The sequence below is a fragment of the Nerophis lumbriciformis genome, linkage group LG32, assembly GCF_033978685.3.
Source record: "Nerophis lumbriciformis linkage group LG32, RoL_Nlum_v2.1, whole genome shotgun sequence".
In the NCBI taxonomy this organism is placed as follows: Eukaryota; Metazoa; Chordata; class Actinopteri; order Syngnathiformes; family Syngnathidae; genus Nerophis; species Nerophis lumbriciformis.
In genome coordinates this window covers 18,576,392-18,601,157 of record NC_084579.2, presented here as the reverse complement: position 1 = coordinate 18,601,157, position 24,766 = coordinate 18,576,392, and the positions used below count along the sequence as shown (strand labels likewise).

The window sequence follows — 24,766 nt, the reverse complement described above, 5'->3', positions numbered from 1 at the left end:
AGCTATGAGAAGTCGAGCTAAATCAACACAGACCTCCGTTATGACAACTATGGAGAGCATTATTGTGCTTAATATTGCACCGCCATCAAAATAAGAGTTATGAATATTCAAGTTTGTTTAAAATGTTTGAAACATTTTAAAGACTAATGAACTATCTTATTGTTGATGTTACCTATTGGTGGGTTGCATATGACATTACATTCGTTTTTCTTCTTCACAGCTAAATTCACATGATGGTCAACCAGCTTGAACACAGCTTTAAAACAAGTGAGAGTGGGTGTAGAATTTGAGCAGAAAATGCCGTATTGCTGTTCTGTTCTTGGGTGTTCCAGTCGATCAAATAGAGAGATAGGAAAGAGCTTTCATATAGAGTCCCGAAATAAGTGGTTCATAAAGGTAATAAAGTCAGGTAAAAAAATGAAAGTTTGTCAAAGGAAATGGTTCTTAAAAATATCACTTTCATCATTTTGTGGAATACAATCGGACAATGCTTGTGTCTGCAGCGATCACTTTGTAAAAAGTTTGAACATTTGATATGTTTGAGAAACTTTCTGTGATGCAATCGAGTTTACTCTCTACTACATTAGTAGTGTTGAAAGCAGAACTAAACGTAAAGAAAAGACAAGAGATCGCATTGGTTTGTGTTATTTTGTGGTTGCCATGCTTAAATATAAAGACCTATTTGTGCACATAAACTAACGTCATGTTGGGTCATAGTAATAAATATTGTAATTGTTGGTGCAACACAATCCACTATTATCGTTGTCGATTTTCCTAACAGAAATAAACTAAAAGCTTAGTTGTTGTTGTGCAGGAAAGCCAAGTGCTTAATTTACACGTCTTTGGTGATTTGTGTTAACATCAATAAAATACTTAATGGTATTAATAAAGTAGATTAATAAATCTCTCTTAGGCTCAACAGCATATACTGAATCTTGATATTGCTGCCAAACATTGCTAAATAATGAGAGTAAATATGAACTTAACACCATGAAATAACAATGCTCCAAGCTGATTAATAACAAAAAAAAACTGATTCTAGCAACACACACACACACACTCCAATCCGTGTCAAGTCAACCGAACGGTTCTGATTTTATTCATAAACCGTTCTATGCCTGGTCAAGTTGGCGGAAAAGTTCTACATGTTCATTCTCCTTCCATTGATGCTTATTGGGAAAATTAACTGGTAATCCAAACAAATTGAAGGTTTTATTACGATAGTCCAGTCTCGTTGCTTACTTGTGAGCATACCTTGACTCATGCAGTAACAAAGCACAGAGACACAGTGAACCGAGATTCCCTGCAACCGTGCGGTCCTTCCAGTAACCCCCCCCCGTAACACAACACATTCCTCTCTTTGCAATTCATCCCCTCGATCTATAAACATCAACGGTCCCTGACGACGCTGTCAGCGTGCATCGCTACAGGTGGGAGAGAGAAGGAAAACGATAATGACAGAGGGGCGCATGTTTTGGTTTGGAGAGATGTTCTTCCAAGCCTGTGAATTCCCATAAATGTTGGCAAAGGGGAAGACAAAAGAACAAGCAGAAATGAGTAGGTGGCATATTCAACAACAAGAGACCAGTTGCAAAAGAAAACATAATAGTATGATGTTGAGAAAAGATGCATTTATACCTTCTCATTCTTTCCCATAGTTTCCGAATGTACAAACACAGACAAAACAAGGACTACATTCTCTCCCTTCATTTTGGCAATCATCGGTCTGTCTCAATCAAGCGGTAGAATTCAGCTCTGGGGAAAATATTGCTGTAAGAGTGGATCAAAGTGTGAACTCGCACTTGTGCACACAAACTGGGCATTGCGTTAGAGAGGATTACCAAGGCTAATCTGCACTTTTGAAACTTTCCTTGTCCCAAAGCATTCTGGTATAGCTAAGCATAAAATCCATTTAGAAGAAGTGTGTATTTGCAAATTGATAAAAAACAGAAAAAAATATGACTGTTCAAACCTAACAAACTTGTCTAAGTTCACGTGAAAGTCAAGATACCTTAAATATGTTTGTGTATAAGCGCTAATTGTTTTACTAGTGACACACAAGGGTAGGGCTGGGCGATTATATATCGATCAGCGTTGTGCACAGCTGGAAGTGCAGCCCAAAAGATCAAAATAATAGAAATATGATTGACACAAGCATAGAACTTGAAACACAACATTTACAAGGAGCATCGACTTGACAGGCTTCAGATTCACTGATTGCTTGAGTTCATGTTGTGGTGCGCAGTAATTCTGCCCTGAATGTGGACTCGCAGGCACGCACATGTCTTTTTGACTGAACTATATTGTATTGAATAAACACACTTAATAATTTAATCAGAAAGCGACATTTTTATATGTAAATATTTTCCAATTAGACATTTTGTTTATGTGTCAGCAAACAATCAACTCCTTTAATATAACAAGTACTGAAAAACTGTGGACAAAAAACATTTTGTTCTTGAAATAACTATAAAACTTGTTTTATGTGTTGGTACACATTATTTTACAGTACCTCAAATTCAAACTGAACTTTAAATGTACTTTTATTTCATATAGGCTGTATAAGTTTTAAAAACTCCACAATGTGTGTCACCGCTTGCCGTTTGCCAAAGCACTGGTGAGAAGCACTAATGCATACAAGTAATTAAAGAATACAAATAATAATTTACCTTTTGAAAGTGTTGTTTAGTAAATGTGAACTTAGAAAAACAGTTTTCTAGTATTCAGTACACCACTGATACTTTGTTTACTGCATAATGTTTGTGATGACAAGCAAAAAAAAAACACCAAAAAAAACCGTACCAAAAAAGAAGCAAAACCTTGGCCCTAAAACCAGGTACGGATCGTAGCCTGGGATTCCTATAAAGTTGCACCTCAAGACAACACAATTATCACAATTATATATGTGAACTAAATGACATTTGTCAGCTGTTAGCATATATTATTTCCTCGATCAAACATCGAGGAAATGTCTGTTACAAGATACTGCAGTAGTAAACAGTAGGGATGCAACGGTACTCGCTATAATCCTGCACGGGACAATCCGCCTTTGATTTTAAAAATAATAATAATAAAATGTGATAATAATCAAAATCGGATGATATGAAAAAAATAATTGTGATAAAAAATATTCGCCCAGTCCTACACAAGGGAAAATATATAATAAAGCCTAATGTGTTGCCTGCACTATTATTTTCCTGACAAATGCACCAAGCAATATGGAGAACGATACTTAACAAAAATAGAACTAAATACATGTATAAATTAATATTGCAATAAAAAATACATAGAAGTAAATAAATGTGACATAAAGAATTAAATGTCTTAAATTTATTTCTACATTTGTTTACACATTAATTTAATTCTACATGTATTTATTTCCTCGTGTATCTATTTTTATATTTGTTTAATTCCACATTTATTTTATTTCTACATTTCTTCATGCTAATGAGGTACAGTAAGAGAGACTATCATCAGTCTCATTACTCTCATACAGGTTTGGTCATAGGAATGTGACGATGTGAGGTGAAGATGGCTTATTTCAGAGTTTTAGCGAATGACTTACAAGCATGCGCTGACAAAGTTAAAAACAACGCACCAAATGACTACCTTCGGTTTTGTCTGGATAGTTTCATTAACAACTCGGCTCAGCCCAACGCTGATTTGGATAAAGAAGTTGACCAAGCAGTATTTGACTGGATCACTTAGTTGACCAATCCTGAACGAGACTGAAATTAGTCCCTCCTACCTCATTAGTATACGGACGCAGAAAAATAAATACATGTGGAAATGATTACATTTGGAAATAAATAAATGTAGAAATAAATGAAGGGAAAACTTATTATTTATGCCCAATTTATTCACCAGTTTTTATTTATTCATCCACACATTTTAATTGTTTGTTTATTTAATCATTAATTATTTTATTTATTTATTCCAGTATTTATTTATCTATTAGGTATCGTTCTCCATAAAATGAGACCATTTGTTTAATGAATTTACAACTTTGAGAAAATCTATATTACATGTAAGCTAGCAAGTCTAACAAAGCATTTTGAGCACACACCGTGGGGGTGTCCTAATTTTTGCAAGTTGGAAGTTGATGGGAAAAGTTTCTTGCCAGGCGAGTACTGAACTCATCGTGCCCACAGGCTAGTTTGGATGTGGGAATTCTGAGTGGAATGCATGTATCGGAGAGGAATGTGGACTGATATCCCACACTAAGCAAATGTTTGCCTGGAGAAAATAAAGGCACATACGTTTGAAAGATAGAAAGAAAATAAGCAGCGACGCTCTATTTTCTTTGTGTAAATCTTAAATAGTGCAATGTTGGGGGGGGGGCCTTTGTTCGCCATCACTGTGAGGATGGGAGGAGGGGACGACCTCCTCCAACTTTTCCCCTCACTTCCTTTTGGCATCACATTTATCATTCGTTGCCAGTGCACAATCATCTAACAACATGGACTAGCACAGGCGCACAATGAAACAACAGGCTCCTCCTCCTCCTTTTTGCCCTTTCTGGTTGCCCGGATACCTTTCATCCAGGGAGGACAGCTCGTCAACATCATCATCACTTACTTTTAGAAACTCGCCTCGTTCACTTAATTTTGAGTCGGTTCAATGGATCCTGAATGAAATACTGACAAATATTGAGTCAAGGTTGTTGTTGTTTTTTACTGTAAACCTAATTTCTATATTGATGATAATTTTGACTGATGGATTTTTTTGTTTTCTGTCATTGTTAAAAGTGTCTATCTGAACAACCAATGAAAGCATGAAATATGACGCTAAGTTTGAATGAAAACAAGTATCTTCATGGGCCTCCAAAATAGGCTTAAAAGGTCCAATATCTATATTTTTTTTACAATTTTAAAGGGCTCATATTCAGAATTTGTATTCATCATTCATTGGATCTCCATAAAATGTAATGGCTGTTCTTTGGGCAACATTTTGCATAGATTATGTTTAACAGACCGTTTTCAAGCTGCTTTCTGGCCATTTATGCGCTGCTTTGTGGGCAGGTCTTATTTACGTGCCTCCACTTCGACGCCGTCTTTTCCACGCCATCTATGTTGTAGTTTATAGCACTTCTATATTCTATAACACGCATGCAAATAACTTGGAAAACGTTTCCCATTTGGCAACGATAAAGGTGTTTTGACCTCTGTTTACATCCGTCACGCCAAAAAATATACCTTCTCGTTGGCTACTAATAAATGCTCTAGAACAGGGGTGTCAAAGTAAGGAATTATCTATGACCCCCGGGATTATATTTGATTAGTATTAGAACCGGCCCGCAGGTCACAGCCGCCTGCTGCTGTTTTGCACGCACTAGTACTCCACCAGTGTTGGCGCTAGGAATTTTCAAAATGGGGTCCCAGGGACATCAAGTCATAAAAATGGGGTCCCACAGTACATTTTTGGGGTCCCACTTTTTTGTAACCGTTTTGAAAACCAATGATAAATGTATATATATCTCACATTCTATATTGTGTTTTGGAAAAAAGGTTGTCAAACGTTAATTCATAAAAAAAATATTACAAAAAGAAAACACATTTTTATGCATATGTAAATGTATCAGTTATAAACATTCATTCACTTTCTTCTTTCCTTCATGGATCTAAACTTTCCCGCTGCCGGTATTTTTGGCTATATTTTTAATGTAATATTTTCAGATTGTGTTTGTTCTATTTTTCGCCAAAGTAAGCCTTTATCTTTTAGTTTTAATGCCGTGATTCTAATAGTGCGGCCCGCGTGTGCACAGATTTTCCTCCATGAGCTAAAATGAGTTTGACACCCCTGCTCTAGAACATTAACTAGTTTGGAATTAACAGTTTAATTGTAATCATCCAAATATGATTAGCAAAGTGGATAGCCAATATTGTGGCTAAGAGAGCCAACGGAGGCAACAACAAGTAAGCTAGCTGGATGGTTAGCTAACTAGCAAGCTTATTTCGGTGCTCCTGACGTCTCCCCGCCCTACAACCCAGTGCAGCGTTTAGGCAAGAGGAAAAGTGAGTACCTGTGGCTGAGGCAAGCGTTCAACAAATTTCGTTTGGATCGAATTTCATTGGTATTTCATTAAAACAACGCGATACTGATAATTTGGTGGGAAAATGAATTTTCAAAAATGCAGATTTTTGCATTTTCGGACATTTTACATGCCTGAATTATTCCCTAACTTTGTAAACTTTAACAAAATAATAATATTTATATATTTTTTTAAATATCGATCTAATCACTATTGATCATGTTAATGTAATAATTTGTTCGACACCACCAATTTGTAGATTGAGCCGCCTTCCACTTATATGTCCTGTACTGATTGCAACAATACTGATACACTGTACTGATTGCATAAATACTGATACACCAACAGTTGTTGTTTTATTGTCCTCTAATAATTAATCTGCAAGTTATTTTTTATGTCAATAGTTACTACACTTCTTAAAGTTCACCAGGCACTTATTTCTTGGTGTTGCTTAAAGCCATACTTGCCAACCCTCCCGATTTTCCCGGGAGACTCCCGAATTTCAGTGCCCCTCCCGAAAATCTCCCGGGGCAACCATTCTCCCGAATTTCTCCCGATTTCCACCCGGACAACAATATTGGGGGCGTGCCTTAAAGGCACTGCCTTTAGCGTTCTCTCTCACCTGAAAAGGAGACTATTATATATGTCTCCGTTATCCATAGGTTTATCTATAACCCATAAAGTAGGCAGGCACGGAGCTATTTCTCAGCGTGTGTTTATTCCAGCCGGCACGTTAATACACTGACACACAACATCCGGATTCCCATCATGCATTGCTTCAAAACTACGGCAAGTAGTAATGTCCAAAAATATAACAGAGACGAAGCAGAAGAACGAAGAAGAGACATGGCGATGACGAGTAAGAAGAAGAAGTACGCTTGCAAGTTCCAAAATGATTGGAAAAAATAATTTCAGTTCATCCAGGACAGCTCGAAGGGGAAGGGGTATGCTGCCTGCAAATTTTGTAGATCAGACTTCTCTATTGAACACGATGGCCGAACGGATATACTCATTCATTATTATATATATATCCATCCATCCATTTTCTACCGCTTATTCCCTTTGGGGTCGCGGGGGGCGCTGGAGCCTATCTCAGCTACAATCGGGCGGAAGTATATATATATATATATATATATATATATATATATATATATATATATATATATATATATATATATATATACCATCTCCCGAATTCGGAGGTCTCAAGGTTGGCAAGTATGCTTAAAGCTAACTTAGCGGTGAGCTTAGCTATTAGCATGATTGTTCCTGGCTTGCTCTTGGTGTGTAACATGTTCAGCCTCGTGCTCCATTGATAATGACACCAATACTTAGAGATACAGTGTATTTTTAATAATGGAGGTGATTTATTATTAGCTTAGGGGAGCGTCTCCACACTGTGTATGGAGACACATAATCAGCTGCTAGCCGCTTGTGAGCAGGGAGACTGAAAATAAATCGGCCCAGCCTTATTAAATTATTAGGTTAATTTTGCATTATACGGAACCAAACAGTTGTTTGTGGTATGTAAAACCGTTAAAGATATTAAGAAGGTGGTGACAATATGCTTTCTGGATAATTGATTTGATATAAATCACATTAAAAACAAATTTCAGTAGTGTTGGTCAGGCTGCCTCACATTTTCAGCCACATAAAAAGGACCGACCTTGTCCGGCCCTTGCAGTGTTTTGGACTGTGCCTTTCAGCTGACTGGCCTCTTATCCCGCTGATTATGAGCACTGATTATTTTGATTACTGCACCCGAATTCTCCAACCTAGCCATCCCCACACGGACAGTTGGAGACAAAATTGACAAAAGACACAAAGGAAGAGTGAAGGGAACTTGTCGAAATAAAAAAGATGAGGGAATTACAAAGGGAACAGAGAAGACGTAGTGGAACAAAGCCTCAAAGGCCTTCAAGCTTGCTGTTTTGTCAGCGAAATAAAAGGCAACATGGCCGCAGAGTAATGGGAGAAAATGCAAATGTATCTTGATGCAAATGTCATACATCTTCAGAAGGCAAAACAGACTTTAACCCTCCTAGCACCACAACAGACCTACTCTTCTATGCTATGACCCCCCTTCTACGAGTGCACTGAAACATTCAAAATAAACTCTTGCACAGTGGAGTGTTATCGCTTGAGACACAGCAGCAACCCAGCATCGCCGTCTCAAAAATGCCCACTAAATAAACAAGCCAGCACTTAACACAACACTTACTTATCGGTCATGGTGTCGGCTAGCGTGTACTGGTTCATTAAAACTGCTTTTCACTTCCCCTCACACAGTCAAAAAAGGTTGAGGACGTGGTCCAGACCGTCTGCAAGAAACAGAAATGATACAAGTTAGTTCAGAGCAAAAAAGGTTCTGCAAACTTATGTTCACTAACTTAGTCCTCCTACTGTGGTTGGCAAAATACACAAAATACCAAGTAGGCAACCGTGCAACTTTGCAGACATGCTTCAGTGGCTCACAATTGTTCTAACGAGGCCTACTCGCCGAGACATTCTGTGGAATACTGTTACCATAGTGACCGAGGCAGTTCCCCAACCCCATAAGCCAGCTAGCTAACATAAACAGAGTGCCGAGTAAATCCTTGACGTGGTGAGCAAACAGTACGATACCAATCAAAGAACACACAGTGTGGCCGAGAAGATATTGGTTAACTGATTCTAACTAGGAAAGAAACATATTACGAGAAAATTGAACTTTTGGAATCATTTAATTATTTGGAAAGTCATCAGCTTGTTTTGTTTTGCAGAATTGGTATAGTACATTTGTCTCGGTTATCATATGGCCAAACGTAGGGGGTGAATCGATTGCCGCGTAATTGCATGCCCAAACAAAGGACATGGGGCCAAAATTAAGTTAAGAATGTAAATACTTAGATTTTTTTAAAAAGCTATGAATTGTTATTCAATTTAAGAAAGAACTCATAGCAAAGTAGGAAGCAACCTCTCCCAGCATCCCTCTTCGCCATCTTTGCTCACAAGAGTCTTTAATAAAAGTAAAAGTGATGGTAAATGTTTATTTATTAGGGGTGTCACGATACATCTCGCAAGACGATACATGTAATCGAATTTATTAGAACAAGACACGATTTTAACACTAATTTTATGCAGGTGTGCCTTGTAGGGTAGTAAAGTTGATACAATTCCAAGAGCCCTAGACAGGCAGGGTTTTGTTTACATAAGGCTCATGTTTTTAAGAAAATACTTTGACAAGCAAATACTGTATATATTGTTGGACAAAAATATTCTTTTTAATTTGGCTGGGTCACAAAACTAATGCACACAAGGGCACACATCTTTTATGACTTTGCATGCATGACCTACAAATGAGCTGTAAACTGTTAAACTTGTTTCCACAAATAAAAACTAAAAAGGAATATTCTTAAAAAAATATATAGATATAAATGAATGTCATTTTTTGGGAGCTTCGCTGGGTGTTTTGCATCTCTCATCGCAGATGTCAAGTGTATTAATGATTCGACTAGATTGTCTTATATCTGGGTTGCTGTAGTGACGTCTTGCTCCTGGGGGAAGCAATCCAGTGTGTCCACAGTGCTTTTGGCAACTTGATGTCCAGGAATGACAGTTCAGCTGTTTCTGCTTGGACATACACACAGCGCAATGGCTGTGGACCTCAAATTAAGGTAAGTAGCCGCATGACTCACTCGCCATGAGTGGGCGAGTCTTACTTCTGGTGTGGGGAACTCTGAGGCTAGCTCTGTTTGTTAGCTCTCGGTTTATAGTGTGCGCAAAGCACTTAATGTGTGGTTCCAATATGTGCATGACCAGATGGATATGCTTCTGGCTATTCGAAAAAAACTTTAGTGTTAATAATATTTCGTGTTTCAAACAGATTCATTATTTCTTATAGGAAAAATAGCTTCAGGTTTCGTACGATTTGGCTTTTGTTTGACTCTTTGGAATGGATTACTAATGAAAACTGAAATGTACCACAGTCCCATAAACGGTTAATAAACAACTTTAGGAGCGGCCGGAAACGTGTGAATATATTCATGGCTTCCTATGCGGAAATGGTTAATAAAAGGCATTTATGATCCTCTCAGCTTGTAACAATGGGTAGCAAAAAGGGATGTAAAGATAATCGTAATATTGAACCATGGTAAAATTACACTGTTAACATAATCGTTTCAAATTTGAATTATCGTAAAACCGTGATTACCTGAAAATCCCACAGTGAAACTGCTAATTTCCTGGAGAAACAGCTAGCATGCTAATACCTAGCTCGCGTAGATGCTAACATGAATACAAGACAACCATTTAGTCTAATTCATTAAAAAACACTCTACATCCTTTACAAATTAAAGCGGAAGAAGATAAATATCCAAACACTCATAACAACAATATGGCTTTTAATAAGCCAGAACCATATTAGTTTACTTCTGCCAAAAAAAAGTATATTGTGTGTGTGTGTGTGTGTGTGTGTGTGTGTGTGTGTGTGTGTGTGTGTGTGTGTGTGTGTGTGTGTGTGTGTGTGTGTGTGTGTGTCGCTTGTTTAATATCAGTGTGTGCATAAGTAAGTTTTGAGCACATTTAACAATCTTGTGATAATAATGATAACCCTGATCATTTTGGTCACAATAACCGTGATATACCGTATTTTCCGCACTATTAGCCGCACCTAAAAACCACAAATTTACTCAAAAGCTGACAGTGCGGCTTTTAACCCTGTGCGCTTTATATATGGATAAATATTAAGATTCATTTTCATAAAGTTTCGGTCACGCAACTTCGGTAAACAGCCGCCATCTTTTTTCCCGGTAGAACAGGAAGCGCTTCTTCTTCTACGCAAGCAACCGCCAAGGTAAGCACCCGCCCCCATAGAACAGGAAGCGCTTCTTCTTCTACTGTGAGCAACCACCCACCCGCGTAGAAGAAGAAAAAGAGAGCGGATATACCGTACGTTTCATTTCCTTTGTGTGTTTACATCTGTAAAGACCACAAAATGGCTCCTACTAAACGACAGGGATCCGGTTCATGAAAAGACGCAATCTCTCCATCCGCACACGGATTACTATTTCACAGCAACTGATATTCCTGTGAACCGCACTGTGGAACGGGAGCACGTACGGTGAATATTCGCACCACAGGGAATGAGAAGTCATCCTTCACTGTGGTTCTAGCTTGCCATGCTAATGGCCAGAAACTTCCACCCATGGTGATATTCAAAAGGAAGACCTTGCCAAAAGAGACCTTTCCAGCCGGCGTCATCATAAAAGCTAACTCGAAGGGATGGATGAAGAAAAGATGAGCGAGTGGTTAAGGTAAGTTTAAGTTTACGCGAAGAGGCCGGGTGGCTTTTTTCACGCAGCTCTGTCCATGTTTATATACGTATGTTTGTGATTGCACATTTGCGTACATTTTGGGAGTGAACAGAGTTGTTAGAACGCTGGTTTTTAATATATTATTAAAGTTTGACTGACCTATCTGACTGTTTTTTTGACATTCCTTTAGCGCAGTTAGATGCGGCTTACAACACCGGGCGGCTTATAGGTGGACAAAGTTTTGAAATATGCCGTTCATTGAAGGCGCGGCTTTTAACCCAGGGCGCCTTATGGTGCGGAAAATACGGTACTCAAAGTTCAATATACCACAGTTGTTGGGGTCCAAGGTTATAGAACTTTTTTTTATTCTTTTTTTTTTCTTCCAAAATAATACAATAAAATGATCTCGAATTATGCGGTAAAAACAGTGGGGGTTTGCAGACTTACCAAGGCATAGTGGTTTAAGTTTGTGACTTCCTGTCTTGTTGACAGTGAACATTAGCATGACTCTGTCTTAAATTGTTTGAATCATTCTCTTTGATTGATTGATTGAAACTTTTATTAGTAGATTGCAAAGGAAGAGAATACATTATATGAAACAGTACAGTTTACACAGTACATATTCCGTACAATTGACCACTAAATGGTAACACCCGAATACGTTTTTCAACTTCGTCGGGGTCAACGTTAATCAATTCTGCGTTGTGTTTTGTACTTGCTCGAGTTTTGAGACTACATAATCCTGTCTCGTCGCAATTGTACGGATGCATTTTTCGAAGGGGGCAGGCGTTAATGATCCGCTTAAAAAACAACAACAAAAAGGTTGTTTTTTTTCCTGATGTAGACAGGCGAAAGAAAAAAAGCCAAGCAAACCCGAAAATGGACGTCATCTTGAAAGTAAACAAACATTTGTCGCATTTGCTTTACGTCACTGCTGGCAAACAGCAAGTGTTGATGACGAAAACGATGTTTGGTGGATCCCCCACATGAGGCGTGACGTAAATGGTGGATTGTGCTCCCAGGTCACAGAATGGGGTAGGCACTCACGACCAGTAGGTCGATATAGTATTGATGGTCGATAATTTGGTGAAAAACAACGCGGTTGACTCTGGTGGGAAAAAAACGGGCGAAAATTTGGGATCCTTGGCACGGCCGCGTTTTATAGAACATCGTGTTATATCGGACCGTGTTCCATCAAACTTTACCTGGATGAAATGTTCATATTGTTACATTCCTGGGAGCAAAGTAAAATGATGCTTTCATAAAGCACACGCTTATTATCAATGCATTTAATTGATACTAGTTTTTGTAGAAATCAACATAATTCAGCTTAATGGCAAATTTTTAACTGACTGTATAATTCACACTTTGTTCTACGAAACCATTGACTTGTCAATCTTAGGCTCAAAACCTTGTTCAAGGTTGTCTGCAATTGGTTTACGAAAACAAAATAACACAATAAAATGTAATTAGTTGTTGTCGGAACAATGTTTAAAGTGAACAATGGCGGAGGTGTGGATTAAAAGACAGAAAGCATGTTGTCATTGGTTGTTTACTTATACACTCGTAACCTTACCAGCAGGAGAATTTCATTACGTTAAAGTCCAAATCAGATGACATTTTAATGAGACTCATCCTGTGTCCCGACAAGCTGATGCCTGAAATCTGGCATTAGCTCTTTACCTTATCCTATCTGCCTTTGGGAGATTACAATAGCCACATCAGATTCCTAGATTATACATTATTATGTTTGAACGCACTGGAATAACACAGATTGTGACCTGCCAAAGTGGGATTTAGGTCCACTGTAAATCTGATTAATGTTAGATACCAATTTTTACTCCCTCCTGCTGACACAGTCAAGCTCTGGATGCAAGAAAAGAGCTTTTGAGTCATGTTTTACAACACTCCTTTAAAATGGACATTAATCATAATCATACATAATCCAAAAAGGATTACCACAACCAAAAAAAGAGCGTGGGATTGGGCCCCACCCAATGCCTTCATCTTTTACACCATACAACCTCTCCTATTCAAAAACCATATCATGCAGATATTTTCTAATGTTCCAGTGCATTTGACCCCCAGTCCATGTCATTTATTTCACATCGAAGCAGCAGCCTGTTAACCTGTCATCCATGTCTTTAACACGCTGACTTTTAATAACCGTAACCATGACGAGTTTAGTTCCACTTCCTTTGGTCTCACAATTGATGTCTTCAACACTTTATGATAGTGGTTAGTAGCTCGACTGAAACTGACGTGGAGCACATTTTCCTTTGTTGCTCAAAAGGTCAAGACCAGCATGTTGCGGCCATTCTACAGAAACAATCTTGCCAAAGCATTCAAAGCAATGTATTGCGGTCAGAGAGCACAGTCGTATACTGTATTAAAAAGTGGTCACATGAACTGACATAAAGGCAGTTCAAGCCAGTAAATCCTGACAAGACAGACCCTCATTTTGAGCAAAGCATCATCACTGATAGCAATTTGTGTCATTTTCAGGTGTCAAGTTATGGAAAGACAACGTTTGAAAAAATAATTCAAAGGGCGAACACAACGAGGCTGTAACCAGCAGAGGCGCTGTCAAATCAGTCAGCTATAAGAGTTTGTGCTACATCCATGCAGACCTTCACTGTTACACACCACCTCCAACCATGAGCAATACAACACAGCCATAAAAACAGGAGTTCAGAACTGTTGTTGGGCAGAACACTCTTAAGGTTGGTTTATGCTTCTGCGTATTTTACCCTGGCTCGCTCTTCGCCTTCCATTGTCGCATGACGAATTTAACCTTATGTTGTGGCAACATGGTCCATATGGACCATGTGTTTGTTCGCGTTTCATCATTTCCAGTGTTTATACGACTCATACACAAATGCATTGTCCAATTTCGATCAATATTGGCAAAAAAAAGAGAAACATCGATTTGTTCCAGTTCCAATAACAATTTCTAAATCTTTTGAATTATTACCATTGTTTATAACTACAAATACATCTAACAAGCTAAGTAGTTGCTCACTGAGTTCACTCACCAGTAGGCCATGTAATCAATTATGTCATGTCCATATATGTTTGTTTTCTTTGTATTTCGCATTGAAACAAGGTTCACTCTGTGCATCACTCTCAGCACCTATGCACATTTACTCAATAGCAGAATGTAAATGAACGGAGTAAATCCACAATCTTTGACTCGGTGGGAGGACGTTGGACCGCTTACTTGCAGACATAGGATGCACAGACAGAGAACTACGCAAGTCACTACTCACTAGTGAGGAGCAGGGAGGAAAACATATGAGTGAAAAGCCAAATGTCCGGTGTGGGAAAATTTCAGCTTCAACCGAGTGAGAAGGATGAGCCCATGGATCTCCAATGTTTTGGAAAGTGCTAGCAAAAGACATGAGCCCATGGATCTCCAATGTTTTGGAAAGTGCTAGCAAAAGACAATCTAACGAATTTTCTGGACTATAAGCCGCAGATATATACTGGTACTTTGTGAAATGAGATATTTACATAGAAAGTTTTTGTAAAATTTTTTTACATGCCTTAATTGTTCCCAAACAGTGCCTGTAACACGGCAGTAAAACGGCTGATCAAACAAAACAGAAAAGTCATTGATGTCTTTAGTCATCATGTGATAAAAGGTTTTTTTCCCTTTTTTTGATAAGGTTCAACAAGATTATCATGATTCTTGTCCTTGTATTATGAGTTTAAACAGTTTCTAAAAGTGGATAATTTAAGTATATTGTTTGATTTATTTGCTTAATCCATTCTATAGTTAAGCCGTTAGCGTAGAGAAATCCAAAATTAGCCGCACCTATGAATAAACCGCAGGCTTCAAAGCTTGGGAAAAAAGTAGCGGCTTATGGTCTGGAAAAAAAGGTACCTGAGCCAGTTTTTTCCACTGGGGAAAACTGATGTTCAATGTTTATTGAAGTAAAATTTTTACTAACAGAGCTTGAAAGTAAATTTTTGTTTTGTTTGTGTAGTTATTCAGGATAATTACAAGTTATTGACTTTCCAATTACAACTAATAATCAGAAACCAAAGTTTATTACAGTTGAAATTAATACTTACATTATTATTGTTACTTAAGTGCTTTATTTTATCTCAAAATAATGATAGCAATATTATCGCTTATTGGCAATAAATTGTGGGACAATATATCGTCCAGCAAAATGTATTATCGGCCGAGGCCGACTCCCCAGAAAACAATGCCCCTCGTGTTTTGCCGGTGGATTGTACTATATGCATTCAACCCCTACGCAGAACTGTGAACTGTGCTGGAAGGGACGGCACAATGACTACACAGACGAACCAGGTGAACTTTAGATACGGGCTGCGTCCGGTCGCCTCTGATACGATCGTCTCGACTTGCCATATGAACAAAATAGCGATATGGGAAAAGGTGTTTTTTACAGGCAGTGTGACTGCCAGGGTGTATCCCCATGCAATTAGTCTGCAAAAACGAGCTTCAGACACTGCCAAGACCATGAACAGGAGAACCAGTACAGGTAATGAATCAATGGATGCATGCTCCAGATAATACATGGAAAAAAACATAAATTTAAGACTCAAAGTCCCACTCATTTCAAGAAACTGACATCAAGCAGAACACTGAATTATTTACCTCACAGAGGAGGTAAAAATAGCATGCATCTTGGAAGAGTCTGCACAGCATACACAGAGACATGTGATTTCTGTGGCAATAAGGCAGTGGTGGAGGAGGCGCTGACATTTGGAGATACCAGCAGTAAACATACACTCAATAGGGGGCTCACACAGGCTGAATCTTACCAGGACGAAAGCGGGGACAATCCTGCAGGTAGAGTGCGCTTTAGAGTGCACAGCAGATGATCCTCCATGAAAAAGGAAGAATCTGATCATCCAATACGTCTAGAATGTCACCACCTGCCTCTTCGTTCAGCGGTCATGATTTTTCTGTCATGCGCCTTCCGTCAGCTCTCCATCACCGTGTACAGCGTTGCAAAAAGGGCGGAGGCGGACGTGACACTCATCCGTTTCGCCATAGAGTGCAGGAGGAGTCGCGCCTCTGGAAAACCTCAATGCACACAATCGCTCGAGGAATGGGTTGGAGGGAGGGTGAATTTGGGTGGTGATTAAGCAAGGGGGGAGGGGGCCTCACGGATAAGGGTGGTGTGCATGTGCGTCTGTGGGACTGTGTCTATTGTGACGGGCCATTGCTTTCTTCTCTACTTGGTGGGGTCCAGCCGCTGCAGTCTATGGATCTGCATTTATTCAGAAAAGCCAGCACACGGATGTGCAAGTTAACTGTTAGAACCGTTTGATCCCTCAGGCAACAAGGGGCGACCTCTTGTTGTATGCAAACACTAACAAAAGAAAAAGATTACAATCTGCAGCCTGCAATTGTCTTTTCTGCCACCTGTAAACTCCATGTTGCTGTGCACGCAGATGGAAGTTAGACAAAGATAGGAGGAGGAACGCAACAACTCCCAACAGAATGTACTCTATGCAGGCTGCCTTCCTAGTCCCATTCCTTTCCAGCTCCGTGCCCTCAGCAACACAAAACGCTGGGAACCTTTTCAAAAATTCCAAGTTAGCTGTCAGCAGCGTCGCAGCAATGCATCAGTAGCTCTTTCGGCGCTCAGTCATGTCGTCAGCGAGGCTTGGGAGCCTCGAGATGGCCTCTTCTAGCACTAACAAAACCAAGGGGCCCCCGTGCTGTCTCTGAACCAAAACAACCACTCGGGTATGTTGACAGAGACTCCTGACTGTTCTGAACTTCTGCTTCAACGCCTCTAATGTTCTATTGAGATAAGAATTTTTTTTAAAAACACATTCACATAAAACTGCAAAAATTATTTAAAAAAAAAAAAGTGTATTCCCCATCTTATTTTAAGATGTGGGTGTTCAAAGTCCAACCCGTGGTACCCACTCGTAGCCCACAATTTTCTTTTTATTGGCCAGCAGCCTATTAAAACAAATAACATCCATCCATAACATGGCCAGAAAAATGTAAAAAAAAAACAATTAAGGAGGAAAAAGTTGAAAGCAACACTAATACTAGGGATGTCCAATAATGGCTTTTTGCCGATATCCGATATTGTCCAACTCTTTAATTACCGATACCGATATCAACCGATACCGATATCAACCGATATATACAGTCGTGGAATTAACACATTATTATGCCTAATTTGGACAACCAGGTATGGTGAAGATAAGGTACTTTTAAAAAAAAATTATAAAATAAAATAAGATAAATAAATTAAAAACATTTTCTTGAATAAAAAAGAAAGTAAAACAATATAAAAACAGTTACATAGAAACTAGTAATTAATGAAAATTAGTCAAATTAACTGTTAAAGGTTAGTACTATTAGTGGACCAGCAGCACGCACAATCATGTGTGCTTACGGACTGTATCCCTTGCAGACTGTATTGATATATATTGACATATAATGTAGGAACCAGAATATTAATAACAGAAAGAAACAACCCTTTTGTGTGAATGAGTGTAAATGTGGGGAGGAAGGTTTTTTGGGTTGGTGCACTAATTGTAAGTGTATCTTGTGTTTTTTATGTTGATTTAATAAAATAAAAAAAACTTTAAAAAAAAACTAAAAAAAAAAAAAAACGATACCGATAATAAAAAAAACGATACCGATAATTTCTGATATTACATTTTAACGCATTATCTCTAACTAATACTATTAACACAAAGCTGAGACCTATGCAATTGTGTCTTTATATATAACGGCTAGGCATATCCTGACCAACACTGGATGAATTTTGTAAGTTTAATAAACAAAATATGAAATAAAGTTTTACATTATTTTAAGTCAATTACATGAATACAGTACAATGTTTTTTTGACCTAATTGCACGGATGTTTTGTTTTCACTATTTATTCCAGCATTCAAACCCCGGCCGAGTCATACCAAAGACTATAAAAATGGGACCCATTACCTCCCTGCTTGGCACTCAGCATCAAGGGTTGGAATTGGGGGTTAAATCACCAAAAATGATTCCCGGGTGCGGCACCGCTGCTACCCACTGCTCCCCTCACCTCCCAGGGGGTGGACAAGGGGATGGGTCAAATGCAGAGGACAAATTTCACCACACCTAGTGTGTGTGTGACAATCATTAGAAGGAAAAAATGTATGCTAAAGACAACATGAAGTGTAAACTAGGGCTGGGCGATATATCAAATATACTCAATATATCGTGGGTTTGTCTCTGTGCGATATAGAAAACGACTATATCGTGAGTATTCGAGTATGCGTTCTCACGCAGTTCCTTTTAGCTGTGGGCATTACACTACAGGCTCCTTTCACTCTTTCCTGTTTCTCCTTCTCACAGAGACGTAAAACAAGCACACCTTGTTGCATACGTCACATACTGTCGCGCGTGCAACGTCACACGTCCTCGCCGAGCAGAGAGGTAGCGGCATAGGTAACGTTAGCAGTGGCAGGTGATTAGCGGAGCGGTGCGAGTGGTAAAACGAGAGAGGGAAGGCGCAAATATGGTATCAAATGGAGGAAGAATTAATTCCCAAGAAAAACAGCACGGGTTCATCGTCTGGCGGTGGTTTGGCTTCAAGCGGGAAGATGTTGAACAGACAACTGTAATATGTCAAGTATGCAGTAAAAGCGTTGCTACAAAAAGTAGCAGCACTACTAATTTGTAGCATCATTTGAAAAGTCACCCGCTAGAGAATGAGGAGTGCTTGAAACTCCGCATGTCAACATCTCCATATGAAAAAAATAGTCAAAAACAGGAGATAACGTCCGCAGTAACCTACCACATAGCGAAGGACATACACAATTTGGTTTCCTATTATGCAGCTAATTTTTATTTTACAGTTTTTGAAATATCTTGTGTGACATCATGCACAAAAGTGCACTTTATTTGTTTTAAACTATTGTAGTGGCGTTCTGTACAAAAAGTGCACTTTAATTTAGTGTTGTTTTGATATGTCATCTTAGTGACATCATGCACAAAAGTTTTAAAATGTCTGACAATCTTGCACTTTCTGTTTTGAAATGACATGAATGTTTGTGCCACTGCTTAATAACCGTTTACTAAATACAGTTTTGGTAAATTGACTTTGTTGTGATTTCCCTCTCTGCATGAAAGTTTAAAATGAGCATATATTAATGCAGTATGAACAAGAATGTTTTAATGTAGACACATAATCATCATACTGGTGTGATTATATGCATCAAGTGTTCATTCAAGGCTAAGGCAAAATATCGAGATATATATCGTGTATCGTGACATGGCCTAAAAATATCGAGATATTAATAAAAGGCCATGTCGCCCAGCCCTAGGGTAAACAGTCTGTCTTTCTTCGTCTTGTGTCTAACCATGGAAAAAACACTATATTCTTGTCGTCAGCTGTTTCTAAATCTTGACTTATGGTGAGTTTTGCTGAAACATCTTTGGAATGCATTGATGCATTATGCATGGTTAGTAATACACGCATCAAATGCCTTTACAGGCGTGTCTGCTTCGGACACAGCGACAGATGGTGCCCCTCTCTGCCAATAGGAAATTATTCCAGCCTGGGGGTCTAGAAGGTATGGCAGTGTTGTGGCTGCAGAGTGTCTGAGTGTGCGTGTGCGCGCGCGTGTGTGTAGCAAAGGGGGTGGGGGCTGGCCCAGATGTCTGCTCTGTGGAGCCAAAGCAGCACACCTCAAGACCAGACCCCTTGCAAGTCATACATCAAAATCCTCAAAAGGACAACTACAAAGCATGTTTAAAACCACTGCTTACAGGAGAAGCAAAATCAATTGTTGTTTTGGAAAACATCTGTTTGGATGAACTCATAACATACAAATGTTTTAATTTTCAGTATGAACCACAAAGGTGAAACACAGGGCTGTCTAAGCGTTTGTTTTTTTACTCTAGATCAGAGCTCGATTATTTTAGTAATCGAGTACGCTATTGATTAATGTGTTTGATTCATCCAGTAATCTATCACTTTACCAATCAATAGTCACGTCAAGTAGTCAAGTCAATCAGTAATCAATATATAGCCTCAATGCGTATTTTAGGGTAAAACAGTTGAAATAAACAAAAACAATTCTGCTTGCAATAAGCTTCATTACTAATTTTTAAGAATTACACATCAACATTAAAACTGCATGTTCAATATGTGTGCAGTAATTAAATAAAATTAATAAAAACTAGAGATGTCCGATAATATCGGGCTGCCGATATTATCGGCCGATAAATGCTTCAAAATGTAATATCGGAAATTATCGGTATCGGTTCGGAAATTATTGGTATCGCTTTCAAAAAGTAAAATGTATGACTTTTCAAAACGCCGCTGTATGTAGTGGTACACGGACGTAGGGAGAAGTACAGAGCGCCAATAAACCTTAAAGGCACTGCCTTTGCGTGCCGGTCCAATCACATAATATCTACGGCTTTTCACACACACAAGTGAATCCATGCATACTTGGTCAACAGCCATACAGGTCACACTGAGGGTGGCCGTATAAACAACTTTAACAATGTTACAAATATGCGCCACACTGTGAACCCACACCAAACAAGAATGACAAACACATTTCGGGAGACCATCCGCACCGTAACACAACATAAACACAACAGAACAAATACCCAGAACCCTTTGCAGCACTAACTATTCCGGGACGATGCAATATACACCCCCGCTACCCCTCTACCCACAATCTCCTATGGCTGCAAGCAACATCTTGATGTAGTTCTCTTTTGGGGTGTCTTATAATGGTCAAATATTCAACAATTCGAATGGGAGGACTCTGATTCCACTATCAACCTCTCAGACAGATGGTTGGACATTGACCTCTGATAGTACTTGAAGATGTTACAACTACAAGATTAAGGGACGCAGAGGCCGCCGAGGTGTAGCTCCGGCCCTCTAGCAACTGTAATGATCCTTTCGCAGGTTCACCTATGGAAACCTTGTTACGTTTACCTTCTGTAGATAACCAAGTTTGATCATCTTCTTGACACTCTTTCAGACCTAAAGCAAAGCCCGACGAGGCCGATCCAAGGCCCTCACAGAGATAGGATAAGTGGATTCATAATCTCTACCATGCTTATTTGTTTATCTGAGTATTTTAGCCTTTGGCTGTGATCTTGCGATCAGATTTGAATATTGAATCCTTAGTCGAAGATAACCAGAGTTCCTATTAACTCTACAAGACAGTGGAAGCTGCATTTGAAGTATATTGAGTGGGCAGCATTCCGCAGCTTTATCTACCTCTGCATGTGCTTTAAAATGTGCACCACTCAGCTATGGTTGTGAAACTCATGCGTGTTACACTTGCCTTATTGTTGTTTACAATATAGTCTGACTAAGTAATGCTGACTGAGCCGTTTTATTGTATTGTTTGCAACAGCCACCTGCCTGGCACCAAGCCGTGCGGAATGATACATGTGTCGGCAATTTATTATTTGGTATAATAATTTTTGACGCAAATTTTCGTTGACAAAAATGGTGAAATGTAATATTCATTATACACATTTTTACAACATTGGAAAACGGAGGCTTCTCAGAGGGTGAGATAACTCCTGGAAATTACTGGCTTAGAATGGCCAAAGGTATAGATGTGAGTGTCCATGTTAAAGGAAACGGCAGGCTGTCTTCTTCTAAAGGTTTTATTACAATCTTTGGCAAGCTGGGTAATGCTTGCTGTGGTCTGGAACAACATGGCACACAAACGACGATCAGAAATGCAGCCAATATTATACAAATAATGTGTCATGAGACATAAAATATATGTTTTTTGATCACATGTTAAAAGTGTTTACTAAAAATACAAACATGTTTAACACATATAGATTCCTTTCTCTCATAAAGACAAGAATATAAGTTGGTGTATTACCTTATTCTGATAACTTGCATTGATTAGAATCAGACAGGATTCACAGTAGTTGCTGATAAGCTCCAGAATTTCTAATTTACATTGTGGAGGTAAAAAAAAAGTCCTCCTTTGTTTCCAACACCACATGAATTAGGTTGTTTTTAGCTTTTTATTTGTCCAGCTTCCATACCTGTTTGTTTACCCTTTACAAGAAATACATGGAAGTAAACTCGCTAGCTTGTATGTGCTAGTTTTCTGAGACTTATATTGTTAGCCAAGGCAGGATGGAGCAGCACTTTCATTGTGAAAAGGAACTGTGCGGTCGGTCTTCACACTTTTGACAGCCGGTACGGAGAGAGAGTCTGTTGAAATAAAAAGTGTTTCTCGCGTTCCTGAGGGTCGGGTTTTTTTTTACTTCGTACTAAGCTTGCAGCAGCCAGCATCATTACACAAGATCCTCGGGTGCTGTGACTGTCAATCAAGTGACGAAATTGATGATCAGTAATTTTTAGGTCTACTTTTTTTTTTAATGCCTAGTGATCGAGTGACACACCATCCCCAATCAAACAGTAGCTCGCGATCGATCTAATGGGAACCCCTGATGTACACAAACTGTTGCGCCACAGGCCACACAACTATGGTGCGTTCATGGACCGCCAAAATTAGTAGGACAAAATGACGCTCGCCAAGTACTCAAATCAGTGAGGCATAAAAACAAACATATTAAAACAGTGGGCTTTCTAACAATTAGGAAGGTTTGTGTGATGTTTGTCGTTAATATTAAATGTTTTTGTTCTTACCTTACATATTAAAACTAAAAATATATTTTTCCTCATCTTTTTCCACTTTTCACACATTTTTGAAAAAGCTCCATGGTGCCACTAGGGCGCCGCTAAAGAGCCGCACGCGGGTTGCCGACCCCCGGACTATATTGATTGGAGAAACTGATCAGGCGGGCCGGTTCTACGATCGGAATAAAACTGGACTCACTGGTGACGGTGGCAGAGAAGAGGACTGTGGAAAAACTAGTGAGCATCCTGTATGATGCCAGTCACCCTCTGCATACCGTTGTCAGTAGCTAGAGGAGCCTGTTCAGTGCTAGACTGCTTCATCCCAAGAGCAGGACTAAGACTAAAACACTCCTTTGTCCCACATGCTATTAGACTGTACAACTCCTCTCTGGGAGGGGGGGTACTAGGATGACAGGGGATGTAAAACAATAACAGTGCAATAATTTTTCATAACATGGTCACTACTGCCTAGTTTCTCTTGTTATATTCTTATTTTACTGTTATATTTTTATTCTCATTGTTGCTTTTTATTTTTATTCTATTGTAATATTTTTTTATTTTGTTTCCATTTATACCCCCGTTATTTACTTTTTAAATTCGATCTCAATTCTGTACACTGCTGCTGGAATTTTAATTTTCCTGAGGGAACTCTCCTGAAGGAATCAATAAAGTACTATCTATCTATCTATCTATATATTGTAAATGGAGCATTTACGGTCTCGAATTTCTTTGCAAGACTGTACTTTTACTACACGGCAAATGTGTTCAACTGACTTCCAAAGGGCCATCGTCAATTAATTGACTGGTATGCATACTATATTGATGACTTTTTGCATGTCTTCAGTATGTGAACTGGGAAGGGGGGATATGCAGCTTTTTCTAGGCCTTTGTGTAAACATACCCTGATAGTAAGAAGCTTGCTAATGATCACAAGGGGGACAATTGGCTAGAGATGGGTGCAGGGGGTCAGTGTCAAAGACGACACCTTTTATAGTGATAGCCACAGCATGAGTTGAATTGCAGCTCTGCCACCTTTTTGAGCAGAGGAGGCGGTTGAAGACTAAACACAGCAGAGGGTCTGAGGTGGTCTGATGGTTGGTGAACCCCCAAAATGCATTACTTAATTACCTGAATCCATAGGGTTAGGGTTAGGGTGTCCTCACACAGCCTATGAGAACTGACAAACTAGTCTAACTGCGTCGTAAGTGAGCGTCTATATGCAACCCTGGACTGACTCCAAAAAGAGACTGCAGCCAACAGCCAGGCCATTGGTCTAAAACCCAAACGCAGCGTCCAAGTAAATAACGCCTGACATGCGAAACAAGCGCCATTCCTGCACAAAGTTCACATGGGGAACAAAGCTCTTTTTCAGCCACTGCAGATCCTGACCGAATCCCCCACCCCGACCACTTAAAATTGATTATGGGTGAAAAACAAGGGGACTCCTAAAGACGGTGCTCTGCTTGCTTATGTGCTTATTAACAAGCAGGAGGTGAGTGTGTAATTTAATTTAGCCTCATCATGTGAACCCAGTGCTTCGATTGAAAATGCAGAACACAAGAAACGACCTGTGATCGATCCGTTTCTGCACTGATCGAATTCACATAAATCAGTGTCATGAAAGATCTATGTGCCTCAAGATTAATTAGCTGTAGTATAACTCATTTTGTCACATTTAGAGCTGCAACAATTAATCGAATACATCAAATAATTTGATTACAAAAAAGGTTTGATTTCTATATTTTGCTTTGATTAAGCGTTCAATGTGTAACTAATACAAATGTATAAAATCTGGACTGAATGCCGACAC

At 39.1% G+C, this 24,766-nt stretch overlaps 1 protein-coding gene across 6 annotated transcripts in view; it reads right to left on the bottom strand.

Annotated features, from left to right (window-relative positions):
- The window catches only part of sema4d (sema domain, immunoglobulin domain (Ig), transmembrane domain (TM) and short cytoplasmic domain, (semaphorin) 4D), a 110,085-nt gene that overhangs the window by 74,878 nt on the left and 10,441 nt on the right, over window positions 1–24,766 (bottom strand). For 4 of the 6 annotated variants that reach the window (XM_061927454.1, XM_061927455.1, XM_061927452.2 and 1 more), the window contains exon 2: window positions 8,253–8,352. In XM_061927454.1, coding sequence (XP_061783438.1) covers window positions 8,253–8,290 — 38 coding nt within the window. In that variant the 5' untranslated portion in view covers window positions 8,291–8,352. Of the gene's footprint in view, window positions 1–8,252; window positions 8,353–16,122; window positions 16,320–24,766 lie in introns of those variants that run through there. The other 2 variants (XM_061927453.2, XM_061927451.2) reach the window with 1 other exon arrangement.